This window comes from Canis lupus, chromosome 2 (genome assembly GCF_048164855.1).
Source record: "Canis lupus baileyi chromosome 2, mCanLup2.hap1, whole genome shotgun sequence".
Taxonomy (NCBI): Eukaryota; Metazoa; Chordata; class Mammalia; order Carnivora; family Canidae; genus Canis; species Canis lupus.
The window spans coordinates 28,868,525-28,882,828 of NC_132839.1; the positions used below are offsets into that span (position 1 = coordinate 28,868,525).

A 14,304-nucleotide genomic window follows, 5' to 3' on the forward strand; every position below is an offset into this window, starting at 1 on the left:
GGGCTGCAGGTGCACGGGGCGGCAGGTGCACGGGGCAGGTGCCCGCCGGCCTCGTCATGCTCCGTCCGGGCGCGCAGCGGCTGCGGGGCCTCCGGCTGCTGAGCCTCCCCCCGCGGGGCTCCCCGGGCTGCGCGCGCTCCGCCTGGGGCCGCCGAGGGTGAGTGGGGCCGGGGTGCGGGGTGCGGCGGGGCCGGGGGTCCGGAGAAGGGGCGGGGGGCGGCGGCCCGGGGAGCGGGGGGAGGGACGGGGGTCCGGGGGGTCCGGAGAGGGGGCGGGGTGCGGCGGGCGGGGTGCGGGGCGGCTGCGGGGCGGGGGCGCCGTGGCCTGGGAGGGGCGATGGACTTGCGCGGGATCTCCGCACGCTCCCCCCACGTGCACGCAGGTCCGGGGGCGCCGGGTCGCGGGGTCCCAGCGCGAAGCCGCCCCTCGCGTCCTTCCCCGCAGTCGCCTGTTCATAGGGTCTTGTGTGTTTTGCGGAGACCGCGCGTGTGTGTGTGTGTGTGTGTGTGTGTGTGTGTGTGTGTGTTCCTGGGTATTCCTCTCTGCCTTCCTTACACCTTGCTTCTTACAGTGTGTCCGGGAGAAGCTCAGGATCCAGCAAGGGAGAAGGTCATGCCAATACGTATATTAAACCCCGAGCAACACTTACAAAATTAGAGAAGAACGTTCGCGGTGAGACAGTTGAGGGAGGGAGTACACTTTGCTCCAGCTGACTCTCTTCAGCCTGGGAAACGTTGCAGGGAGGAGGTGACCCAAGGTTTATAGAAGCCAAACTTCATGATGATTGTGGCTTTTCATGGAATGAAATGATTGTCAGTGTGTTCTTTAGGTAGACTGGGAAAAGTTATTCTCTATATCGTTTGGAAATTAAAAAAAAAAGTCATGTTCAATTCTTTAGTTTTTTAACTTCTTTTTTTTTTAAAGATTGTATTTATTATTCATGATAGACGTAGAGAGGCGGAGACACAGGCAGAGGGAGAAGCAGGCTCCATGCAGGGAGCACGTCGTGACTCGATCCTGGGTCTCCAGGATCCCACCCTGGGCCAAAGGCAGCTGCTCAACCGCTGATCCCCCAATTCTTTAGTTTTCTTAGTTATCTACAATGGAACAGAATTACATGGAAGGGGCTCAAAGGCCTCCCCTTGCCTCCTGGAACCAGGGTGCAACAGTCAGGGTTTCTACGCTCCATATGATTAAAGCAGCACTATGCCGACCTCACAGCTACTGTTAAGATATTAGAGAAACTAGGAGAAACCCATTATTCAGAAAAGCTATAGCTACCACAGCCAAGTAAAATTACCATTTAAAATAATTGTCTTCCAGAGAGGAAAACCCACCCGCATCTGCGGAAACCAGATGGAAAGACAGAGCAGAAACCGTGGTCATTGGAGGCGGCTGCGTTGGAGTGAGTCTGGCTTATCACCTGGCCAAAGCTGGGATGAAAGATGTGGTCCTCCTGGAAAAATCAGAGCTCACTGCTGGATCTACGTGGCACGCAGTAAGAAAAGCACCTCAAAACCGTGATACGCTCTGATCTGTGCACCAGTGCAGCTGCATCTCCCCACTTCGAGCCCTTTCGAGGGAGTTTCCTTTCAGTAATGTTGGAAAGTGCAATTACAGTTTAGTTGCTGTACTTCCAGGATGGGATCTACATTTCTAATGTCTCCTCTGTCTTGGACATGTGGCTTCTGGATTCAACCCCGGCTCTGCCATTTTCTGGCCATCCGGCTTGTGGCCACGTACTGAAGTCCCATTCCTGCTGTGCAGATAGGGAGTATTAACAGCACCTACCTAATAGGGTTGTGGCGAAGGTTGAGTTAATACGTGTAAAGTTATTAAACATGATAAATGTTGAGCAAATGTCAGCTTTTGTGTGGAAGGATACTGGCCGGCTGATCTCAAACACAGAGACCTTTGCCTAAACTCTCCTCACCTAGGTTTCAAGATCCTTTGGTTTTTATTTATGATTTTAATTCTGCACTATGAGTCAACAGCGTGGCTTCCTGAGGCTGAGAACTGTGAGGGCCGAGAACATGTGCCAGTGCTTTCGGGTTGTGGTGAATAGACACACAACCGAGTCAGCTGGCTGTATTTAATAATACGCATAATTGTTCCAGTGCTACACGATAATTGGGCTGACATGGACAGTTGCTCAGGTGAATGAAGTGATGACACTCCTCTCGTACCTGTTTGCTGTACCAATTTTCCTGAAGTCAGCTGAGGATGAATGAGGAAGCTCTTGTGACCGTCGGTACCCTTTTGTTTTGGAGAAAGAGTTGGGCAGGGTTAGCCACTACTCATTATCCCTTTCGGTCATTAGTTTTCCTCTGCCCAGACAAGAGGGAACCCTGCCTTTCGGGAACTTCTGAATCTAGGACTCACTCTAGATTGGGGGGTTGTCAAGCACTGAAAGGGCTGCCCCACTCCAGCTGACATTCAGGGAGAGTGCAGCCCAGACCTAAGCCCAGCTGGCCCCAGTATCCTGGGCCTCCCCCACTGGCTGGATGGAAGCTCCTAGAAAAGTCACACCAAACCCGGCTCCTCTCCCCTGCCTGCTTTCCCTTCAGTCCCCTTGTCCCTCGGTCTGAGCAGGAGGTGCGGGCCCCTGGTCTTCCCAGAGTGTAATTTCAGCCTTTACAGGCACACTGTCTCTTGTTTCCTCACTTGTCCTTCGGCTGGCTTCCTTCTGTCTGGAGACAGGAGTCTGAGAAGCCACCAACACTCCTGGCTCTTCTCCCCTCCCCAAACTAGGCTTCCTTTCCAGGGAGGCTTCACATCATCACACAAAAGGAAGTCTGCATTTCTCCCGTAGCTCTCCTGTAACTTCTCCTTCAGGAACATTTACTTGCCCTTCCACGAATATTCACTGAGAGCCTATATTGGGTCAGGCTGAGAGCTGGGGACACAGCAGTTACCAAAACTCTGTGTCTGGGGATCCCCGGGTGGCTCAGCGGTTTGGCACCGCGTTCAGCCCGGGCCCTGATCCTGGAGACCCCGGATCAAGTCCCATGTCAGGCTCCCTGCAGGGAGCCTGCTTCTCCCTCTGCCTGTGTCTCTGCCTCTCTCTCTCTCTCTTTCATGAATAAATAAATAAAATCTTAAAAAAAAAACAAAAAACAAAAAAAACCTCTGTGCCTGCCCTCACAGAGCTACATCTGGTGCTGCAGGCAGAGACCACACAAGCAGTGCTTGAGAGTCATCAACGCCACGAAGAAGAGTAAAGTGGGGCAAAGGGGTGAAGAATGGTGGGGCAGAGGAGGCAGGAGGCTACTTGGGGAGGTGACACCTCAGCAGAGACCACAAAGAAGTGAGCGTGGGTGGGCTAAGGCCATCTGGGTGAGGGGGCCACAAAGGCAGCGGGAGATTTAGGGCAGTGGAGATATCCTGAGAGAGAGAGGCTTACACCCTTCTAATACTTTTGGATTGTTAAGGAGGGCATACATTTCAGCATTTTATTTACAGATTTGCTCATTTATTTTTTTAAAAGATTTTATTTATTTATTCATGAGAAAGGCAGAAACATAGGCAGAGGGAGAAGCAGGCTCCATGCAGGGAGCCCGATGTGGGACTCGATCCCAGGATCCCAGGATCACACCCTGAGCCGAAGGCAGAGGCTCAACCACTGAGCCACCCAGATACCCTCACTTATATTTGATTGATTTGATGTGGCCTACATTTTAGAATAGATTACGGGATTCCCTGCGTTATTACTTCTTAGACACCCCATGAATGAAAAAAACAAAAGAGCAACATACTCTTAACCTAGTTTTTTTCAGGAAAAGTTGCCAGAGTTCTTAAGATGATAGCTTCTTGTTTAAATGTTAACCGTGCAAAAATAATTTTCCCTTAGCTGGAGAGTTACCAGAGCGAGTGGGAAAGGCACTCTGCTTTGCGCATGAGGTATGATGCGATATGGTTTATAAAATGACATTTAGGCAGTGTGAGTTCAAGAGGGACTCTGGCATCAGGAGCCAGGTTATTTGAACCCCTGGGAATAAAGGATAAAGAAAGAGAGTGCTAGGAAGTGGACCCTAGGACCTTTTGCAAGTCAGGGAGGCCTCCCTCTGAGGAGCAACATGAAGAAACTCCACATATTAGGAGTTCTTAACATGGACAAGTATTGGGAGCAGATATGAGAATGTGGAGGGCTGGGGAGCCAGCTAAGGGGCAGACCACAAAAAATCTAGGCAGTCTCCCTGAAGTAAAACATGTGCTCAAGGTTAAACATATCTGTAAAGTGCAGGAATCAAGCACTTTTTTTTTTTTAAGATTTTATTTATTTATTCATGAAAGACCCAGAGAGAGGCAGAGACACAGGCAGAGGGAGAAGCTGGCTCCACGCAGGGAGCCCGACGTGGGACTCGATCCCAGGACCCCAGGCTCCCGCCCTGGGCTGAAGGCAGATACTCAACCACTGAGCCACCCAGGTGTCCCGGGAATCAAGTACTTAAGGAGGAAGGCACAGCTTGCAAAGTGAATATTAAAAATGGAGTCACAAATCCAAAAATCCTGAGGTTTTGCTTTATTTTAAGAAGACTGCTTCGTCAGCATGAGCCACTACTACCAATATAGAACATCTCATGTAGGATGGAGGGAAAGGGGAGAAGATGGAGCAAGAAGCAGCTTTGGAGCTGGGGTCCCCCAAGGAGAAGCAGCCCCTGGGGTTGGGGCCAAAGTGAATGTTTTGGAGAATGGAGGACTAAGATCTACAGACGCACAATGATCCACCTCGGGTGTAGGAAAACAATATTAGAACTGTCTATTTTTATCTAAAAATGTAACAAAGAAATTAAGCTCTGCTGGTCTTTATAAAGAGCCGCTGCCTTTGATGCAACCATACTGGGTATGATTCCAAGGCTGACTAAAAGAGAGGTTGGCACACCACAAAGGAGGCAGCCTCGTACTTCCTTTGGTCTTTCGTCTACCATGACATATTACAGATCACATGCTACAGGTTATCGTTGCTGTAATGAATTCTATAGAAATAGGACTTTAAATAATACAATTTGTGATGAAAGGAAAGGAACTTGGAAATGTTATACCACATCTCATACAAATTTTGTGAAACAAAATTTTTCTTTTACAAAAAGACAAATGTCCTAAATTTAGTGACCTTTGTAGTGTTGCAAATGGCTGCCAGTCATTTCTGCGAAGCAGATCCATATAAAAAAATAACTGCAATCTATCCTTTCAAAGTAAAGATGATATTATAAGTGAGAAATAACTGCTTTTTTGCAAAACAGTCCTGTTAGGAAGAGAACATTTTAAAAAGGGATGTTTGGAAATGTTGGCATCACTATTAGATTTTTCTGGCCAAAATGATATGTATCATCAAGAAAAAAACTCATATATATATATATATATACACACACACACATATATATGTTAACATATATATACACATATAATAAAAGCAAAAACAATAAATTTTTTTCTTTTCTTTGAGATAATTTTTAAAAAAGATTTTATTTATTCATGAGACATACAGAGAGAGGCAGAGACATAGGCAGAGGGAGAAGCAGGCTCCATAGACTCAGCCTGATGTGAGACTGGATCCAGGAACAGGATGTCCCTAGAATTCTTTTTTTGGTTACTATGTTGCATCTGCAAGAGTTAATAAAAGATGTTTTGGCATGTGACTATTTAGATACTTTTCGTGAGAGTAATTAATAAGTGTTCATTCAGCAATAATTTGTGGGGTACAACCTATGTGTTCATCAGACGGGTTAAGCTTTAACAAAAGTCTGTTCACCAATTAGCCTGACTGTAATTCTCAGGAATTTTTCAATTCTTTAATTTTGGAAATCTCAGGAAAGAGAGCAAGAGGGCTGTTCCATTTAAGAGAATGGTGGGGACTGGGTCAAGGAAAATTTTGCTAGTCCATGCTCCGTCTTCTTATGGGAACACATGATTTGCTGGTTTGGGTCCGTGTTGTATGCCACCCCCACCCCCAGAGTCTGCCTAATAGCAATTATTTATAAGCTTCTCATCTAAATTGTCCCATTATGAAGCTACAAACACTCTTTCCTTTGTAACTTTTAGGGACTTAAAAGTATATGTTCATTGGCTGACTTTCACATTACTTACATGATTCAAATTGGTTCTCATAACCCTGCCATGAGTCTTATGCCCCGCTGTGCTCAAACTGGAGCTGATGTGTTCTCATCCCAGAAGAATGGCTGGTGCTTCTCAGTTTCTTGCCAGTAATGAATTATTGCTTAACAGATAAACTACTAAAACTTAGAGAATGTTATTGGCAAGAACGTGGATGAAAAGGAAACACTTGTGCGTGGTTGGAGGGCATGTAAATTAGTATAGCTGCTCTAGAAAACAGTATGGAGGCTCCTCAAAAAATTAAAAATGGAAATATCATATGATCTAATAATTCCACACCTGGGTATTTATCCAAAGAAAACCACCCCACTAACTTACAGAGATATTATATGCACCTCTGTGTTAATTGCAGCATTATTTGCAATAGCCAAAATATGGAAGCAACCCAGGTAAATGGATACAGAAGAGTGGTACACACACACACACACCATGGAATATTACTCAGCCATAAAAAAGGATGAGATCTTGCCGTTTGTGAAAACATGAACGGACCTAGAGGGTATTATATTAAATAAAGTAGGTCCGATGGACAAAGACAAATACCATGTGATTTCACTTATATGGGAATTGAAAAATAAAACAAATGAATAAACAAAAGGTAGATACATATCCATAAATACAAGAACAAACTGATGGTTGCCAGAGAGGAATGGAGTTGGGGGCAGATAGACAAAAGGGCTAAAAGAGAGTGAGAGCAACAAACTTCCAGATTATGGAATAAGAGTTGGGGATGAAAGGTCCAGCACAGGGAATCTAGTCAGTGGTATTGTAATAGTGTCATATGGTGACAGATGGTAGCTACACTTGTGGTGAGCATAGCATGATGTATAGAGTTGTTGAATCTCTATGGTGTACACCTGAGACTAATGTAACATTGTGGGTCAACCATACTTAAAAAGATTTAGAGAATGTTATTTATTGACTTAGTGTTTTCTTTCCTTTCCCCTTTTAAGGCAGGTTTAACAACTTACTTTCATCCTGGAATAAACTTGAAGAAGATACATTATACCAGCATCAAACTTTATGAGAAATTGGAAGAGGAAACTGGACAGGTAAGTGCATTTAACTTGAAATTGCCCAACTGGTCAATTTCTCAGAAATATGTAGGATTTCTGAGGAATTTTGACCTATCATCATTAAAGCCATGTGTAGTGACATTAATGGCATGTGAAAAGTTTAACATGGTAGAGAAATCTGATGAGTATTTAAAGTAAGAACCCCTAATTCGCTTTACTCTGAATTTAATTTCTTGAAGTACATTTCCCATGTAATTAACCACTCTTCTTGATTTTTTTAGATAAGGAAAGTATAAAAGCAGCTTTCAAAAATATCTTTAGTCAGTTACCATATCTAGAAACTAAGAAATCAGAGCCTTTCAGCATCTGGATTACAAAGGATCTGACCACAGTGCCTGCCAGATTGGCAGTTTCGAAAAGTACGTCACTAAAAGCCCCTCACTTTTATTTTTATCTCTTTTCATACTTATTAGTACCCTCAAAGTGGCAGGCAAAAACTATCCACAGGCTTAGCTGAAAGTTTACTTAAATTTTTCATGCTATTTTCCTTGCCTGTAACTATACGATGGCTCCCTGAAGTTTGTAGGCCGAAGGCCAAAGGAGGAGGGTCTTCATCAGTGCGCCTGCTTTCCCACATTTTGTCTTGATGCTCCTTTGCTATGCTCATATGCTTCAGCTGTTCTTAATTACATATATTTCTGGAATGTGCTGGGCTCTGTGCCTGAAACAACATTGTCTCAGATCCCATCTCAGTAGTTACCCTCCACCTTTCCCTGAGGTCACCCCCCTTTGAGAAATTGTCCTTGACTTTCCTCATCCACCATTCAGGCCAGTTGAGGGTACACCTCTTGGTTCAAACAACATATAACATTTTTGAAAAAGATTTATTTATTTATTTGAGAGAGAGAAAGAGGGAGAAAGCATGAGCAGTGGGGAGAGAGTTAACTGGGAGCCCCACAAGGGGCTCAATCCCAGGACCCTGAGATTATGACCTGACCCAAAGGCAGATGCTTAACTGACTGAGCCACACAGGTGCCTCAACATTCAACATTCTTATCACATGAATCTCTCTCTCTCTCTCTCTTTCTCTCTCTCTCTTCCTCTCTTCTAGTAGTTGCTTTACTGGTTGGTCTTCCTAGGAACTATGAGAAACTTAAGGGCAAGAGATCTTTTATTTCTGTGACCCAGGGCTTAGCTGAGTGCTTGGCCAATGGAAGGACTTCAATAAATGCCAAATAAAGGTTTATTATCATTTATACTTAAGCTCATCACCACAACATTCTGATGCTTTATATTCTTTCCTCGAATACTGTGTCTTCCTCTCTTTCACATAGTTTTCTTTTACTCTTACATTAACACTATCCCATTTTATTGTAATTATGCTCTCAGCTGTCTGCCTGCTCCATGCAGGCAGGGGCTTTGCTTCTCATTCATAGCAGTATTTCTGGGGCTTACCCTAGTGTTTGACTAGAGGTGGCAGTGAGTAAGTAGTTGCTGAGTGAATGTCTTTTTGTAAGATGTAAATATTTTATATAGTTATCTTTTACACTGCATAGTAAATCTCTTTTCTGTATGCTCGCATTTTCACTGTGCTGAAGAATCATGTTTGAACACCAAATGATTTATTTATGTGTTTTTATTGGCATTATTCTCACAGGTGGTGGGATTCCATCAGCCAGGTAGTATCAGAATTGCTACAACTCCTGTAAGGGTTGATGAATTTAAATATCAGATGACTCGGACTGGCTGGCATGCAACAGAACAGTATATTATTGGGCCTGAAAAAATTCAAGAGATGTTCCCTTTACTCAACATGGATAAGGTATTTATCTTAAGGGTATTTTCACCATTTGTTGACTTGAATTAGGATTAGAAAAAGTTACTTTAAGAAGTTTATTAACGGTAGAAAAACTTTGTGCACACATTTCCAATGGCAAAATCAGATGATTAATGCTGGAATCTAGGTGTGTAACAAGGTGGGCCGTTATGTGTGCTAAATGAAATATAAAAGCATAATGAAAAAATTTTACTGGTTTTCCACCTGTGACAATTGAGAAGGGATTTTCTCTCACATCCAGGGGTTTCCATACATAAACTTCTGCTTGAGAACTGCAGAGAAAATAATTACATAGTATGATAAATATGTATATAGAAGGGCTGTCTAATTAAAACTTTTTACCAAATCAAATTTAGAAGTGCCATGCTGTGTTGCTCCACAAGTATTGTCTAGCTCATAACTGTATTTCCAACACGCTCTATACCAGGTATTGATCTAGTTTTAACCAAATTTGGCTCAGAAAATCCACTTGGGAATTTAGTGTCCCTTTTTTTTTGGCTGGGCAATAATCTCATTTGAATAATAAGAATGATTAACCACAATATAGCACAGATTTACATACCAGATACTATGCTGGATCCTTTATATACAGAATTTTTTTCTATACATAATTTTTATTTAGTCTTCACAATAATATTATATACTATATATTATTACTAAACAGGAAATTGCAGTTTAGATGGATTACATAAGGGTCTCAAGCTCATCTAGCTGGAAAGAGATGAAGCCAGGCTCTCTGACCCCTTTGTGCACACTACTTAAGTACACCACCAGAAGGGGCTGGTGAGGGACGTGGGGGCTTCCATTTCTCCCTAGGAACTACTGCAGTACCTGAACTGCCGCAGCACCTTCTATCATTGATCTGGGTGCTGGGGTTGTTTGCTCTCATGAGTCTTTACGGCTGCTGGCATTCTCCTGTCCCTAGTTCTGTGTGATGACTGTGTGGTGGCAGACTGGTGTTGCATTGTCTGCACTGAAATTCCATCACTGTAAGATTATGCTTATATCTGTTTGTATGTCACTCTTGGAATGCTTTGCTGGAAGTCCTTACCATCACAAAGTTTTCTCAAAGGCAATGGAAATATGTGGGAAGAATATTCTCTGGATCTGGGGCAGGGTGCCAAAGCAAATAGATACAGGATTACTGTAATGAGGACGTATCTATTATAAAACACCAACGTGACATTTGGAAGTCTACAGTAATATGAATTCCGTTAAAATCAAAACAAGTCTCTTGTGCTAAAACTATAACAAGAGATTGAATTAGTAATCAAAATATGCCCACAAAGAAGACTGGGCTCAGATGGCTTCACTGGTAAATCCTACCAGACATTTAAAGAAGAATTAATACTAATCCTTCACAAATTTTTCCAAAAATAGAAGAGAACACTTCCCAACTCATTCTGTGAGATCAGTATTGCCCTGATAGCAAAACCAGACAAAGACATCACAATAAAAGAAAGACGGGTATCCCTTGTGAATATTGGTGCAAAAATCCTTAACTAGCAAGCTGAATTTAGCAACTTATAAGGATAATGCAGTATGACCAAGTAGAATTTATGCCAGGGATGCAGGGTTAATTGAACATCTGAAAATTAATGCGATATGCCACATTAATAGAATAAAGGTAAAAAACACATGATCATTTTAGTAGATGCAGAAAAGACATTTGACAAAAGCTCCTTGCTCATATTTGGTGCTCAGCAGATTTCTACTGAATGCATGAGACCTAACTATAATACTGCACAGTGTTCCCTCTATCAACTTGGTTCATCAGACTGTTACTCTTGGTTTCCCCGTGGTACCTAGCCTGAAGTCCTAGCACGACACAGGTGTTCAAGCTTTAGCTGTTGAGTGACTGAGTCAAGTATACATCTTCTTGACCCCTATATACACATAGCATGTGAAGTTGTTCATAGTATTGAACAACTGAATATAAATAATTGATCAATTAGTGTTAGATTGACTGCAAACGTCAGAAACCAAAATGATAATGCTTAAACACAATACAAGTTTCTCTTTCATTTAGGCAGTCCAGGGTTTGAGTGGTGGCTATTTTCCATGAATGGTGGCTAGAACCCAGTTGCCTTCTAGATCACTGCACTGTCAGTCCTAGGGCGTGACTCTTCTGTCCTTATTCCAAGTTGGCAGCAGCTAGAGCTGCAGCCATCATGTCTGCATTCCAGACAATAGGAGGGAGGAAGGACAAAGATGAAGGGACAAAGGGCATATGCCAGTGGTTTGTCTGTTTTTTCATGCCAATGTGGAGTCCAACTCAGGGCTTGAACTCAAGACCCTGAGAACTCAGCTGAGGGATGCCTGGGTGACTCAATTGGTTAAGTGTCTGTCTTCCACTCAGGTCATGATCTCAAAATTCTGGGATTAAGCCCTGCATCGAGCTCCCTGCTCAGTGAGAAGTCTGCCTCTCCCTCTCCTTTTGTGTTTTCCCCCTCTCTTAAATAAATAAATAAATCTTAAAAAAAAAAAAAACACCCTAGCTGAGATCAAGAGTCAGACACTTACCTGACTGAGCCACCTACACGCCCCATGCCAGTGGTTTTTACAAAACGATTCATGAAGGCTGCCACATGACACTTTAATTTGTATTTCACTGACCAAAACTTGGTAATACTTATAGCTATCAGTGGGAACTCATAACTGCCAACTATTGGAAACTCTTCCTAGGGGCTCTGTGTCTGAATAAACATTCAGTTTCTAAATGGAAACATTCAGTTTCCATTGCTATGGGGGTAGAGGAGAGAATGGATGTTGGAGACAGTTGCCTGGCTACTCAACACTCAGTGTGAGTCCTGCCCCCGCCTGAGCTTTGATAAAGGAATAAGAAGTACAGACTGATCAATTGATGCAATGATGCACTTTTAAAGTCCAGTTTTACTAAACATTCCCTGGCAGGATATAATTACACTGAATAATGGGTATGTTTTTGTCTAAACATTGACTCTTTTATGATCAATTTAGATTTTAGCTGGACTATATAATCCTGGAGATGGTCACATTGATCCTTACTCTCTAACTATGGCCCTAGCTGCTGGGGCTAGGAAATATGGTGCCCTTTTAAAATATCCCGCCCCGGTGACTTCTCTGAAACCCAGGTCAGATGGAACATGGGACGTTGAAACGCCACAGGGATCAGTGAGAGCAAATAGAATTGTAAATGCTGCAGGTAAGCATCATTTATTAGTGAGTTTTTTCAAGTGGCCAAAAAATAAGACATTCGGCCATAGAGTAACGTCTTACACTGTGCACATTATTGTAATGTTCCCAAGATGAACATTTTGTCTGTTGCTAAGCTACAAAGTCATCACTTTGCTTTTGGTGTGTGATGCCACCTGCCCTTGGTTACTCATAGAAAGTTCATGTTCTTCGCCATTCTATTTTCTTTTACTCCAGATCATGTTTTGCTAATGATGTTTTTCCCCTTCTGTATTTACTTTCTTTATACTAGTAACCAAAGTCTAGTGTGCAGATTCGCAATCATCTTTTTTTGTTTTCAGTTTGCTTCTGGGGCAGATTTAGTCATTTGTATTCTCTCTCACCCATTTCTGATTAGTTGACTCCAGTCTAAATATGCTTAACCCTTTTTCTTTCAGAATATTATTAAATATATCTCATAACCTGTTTTTTTTTTTTAATTTCTCTGTTACAACGTAGAGTAGTGAAGTCAGAAGGGATATTTGAGATGATCTAACAAGCCACTCATCTTCCATTGTGAAGACCAAGGTCATGTTACTTGGCAAAGTGACACAGTTATGTTGGAGTTAGGACTTGAACCTGGGTCTTTTGACTCCGGAGTTAATACACTTTCTAATAGGTCATTTACCTGTGAAGTCATTTTCAACCATCACACATACAAAATTGAGTTCTCGTGCAACTGAAAATGCTTATGCAGTCTAAACTGGACTAATAATTTGTATTTACCTGTAGTTGGTAGTGGTTAATGTAAAACCCAAAGTAAGCAGGAGGCAGTAACTGATTTTCTTGAGGTCTGCTCTTTGAGTTATTGCTTAAATTATAAATGAAAACAATCCTTATTATTTATCAGGTCAAATGCTAAGTCACAAGGACAGGTCAGAACCATAGACCCTTAAGTTCTTTCCTCTAAATTGTAACTTTTGGTTGATGTTATTTTTTTTTAAGATTTTATTTATTTCAGAGAGAGAGAGAGAGAGAGAGAGAGAGAGAACAAGCCCTTGCTCACAAGGGGAGGAGCAGAGGGAGAAGCAGACTCCCTGTTGAGGAGGGAGTGTGATGTGGGGCTCAATCCCCAAACTACGGGATCATGTCCTGAGCCAAAGGCAGATGCTTAACGGACTGGGCCACCCGGGTGCCCCGATGTTATTAATTTTTTTTTTAATGAAACAGTTGGTGGTTCTAGAAAAGTCATGTCTTTAATTTTTAAGAGTTTAAATAAGTATTTATGAATTTTTCTAATCCTTGTCCCCCATTCGAAAAGCATAGAAATCTCACGCTTTCTTCAATATCTTTTGAAGTCCAAAAATAATGTAAAAGGGCTTGCCTAAAAAGTAAAAGAAAAGGCATAAAACACTGCTTTGTTTTATGCCTCACCCCCATTCCCCTAATCCCTATCCGATAAGCCCCCCTCCCCCCGCCACTCATCACCATCCTTAGGCACCACTGACCTAAATTCTGTTAGAAGATTGAAGACAATGAAATTTTTATCTATTTTTTTCCCATGTAGCAAGGATTTTTTGTAATCTTGCAACCTTCCGGTGTCACAAATTTATTTCCTAAAAATACTGGACTGTTTTTATAGTGATAGCAAACCAAACAAACTAAACAAACACACTCTGACCTCCAAAATCGGCACCTGGGCAGACATCACTAACTGATCACTCACTTCCAGTGGGCTTGGGCTCTACCATTTCTCTCAACGTAGTGCTTCAGGCAACCACTCTCAACTGATACTTTGAGAAATAATGTAGAAGAACTTAATTTAACACATTTATTTATCATTTTCCTAAAATGGTAAGTTTTTATTTACATAATTCATTTTTTTCTAAACCACAAACAGGAATAAGGAATCACTGAAGATAAAGATAGGATAATTCTCAAAGAGATCTCACCTAAACCCAGGACAGTGGTTACCAGGTGCTGTTTTCTATGCAGCTATGAAATCTTATGGTCTGAATGCGGTAGGGGAGGCCAATGGCAAGAGGTCTTGGCAAACAGCTTTTCTGGTCCTGGCCTGAGAAAACAAATCACTGGAATTAGGTTGACAGTGTGGTCTTCCATGTTTTTACCACTCCATGGAACCAGATTCCTGGGATTATTCTACACAATGTCGTTCTTTGTGCT

At 42.5% G+C, this 14,304-nt stretch overlaps 1 protein-coding gene across 4 annotated transcripts in view; it reads left to right on the top strand.

The window, feature by feature from the left end:
- Window positions 1-14,304, top strand: part of DMGDH (dimethylglycine dehydrogenase) — a 68,447-nt gene that overhangs the window by 958 nt on the left and 53,185 nt on the right. For 2 of the 4 annotated variants that reach the window (XM_072793904.1, XM_072793932.1), the window contains exons 1-5: window positions 15-157; window positions 1,324-1,498; window positions 7,068-7,166; window positions 8,788-8,952; window positions 11,947-12,151. In XM_072793904.1, coding sequence (XP_072650005.1) covers window positions 57-157; window positions 1,324-1,498; window positions 7,068-7,166; window positions 8,788-8,952; window positions 11,947-12,151 — 745 coding nt within the window. In that variant the 5' untranslated portion in view covers window positions 15-56. Of the gene's footprint in view, window positions 1-14; window positions 158-791; window positions 830-1,323; window positions 1,499-7,067; window positions 7,167-8,787; window positions 8,953-11,946; window positions 12,152-14,304 lie in introns of those variants that run through there. The other 2 variants (XM_072793913.1, XM_072793923.1) reach the window with 2 other exon arrangements.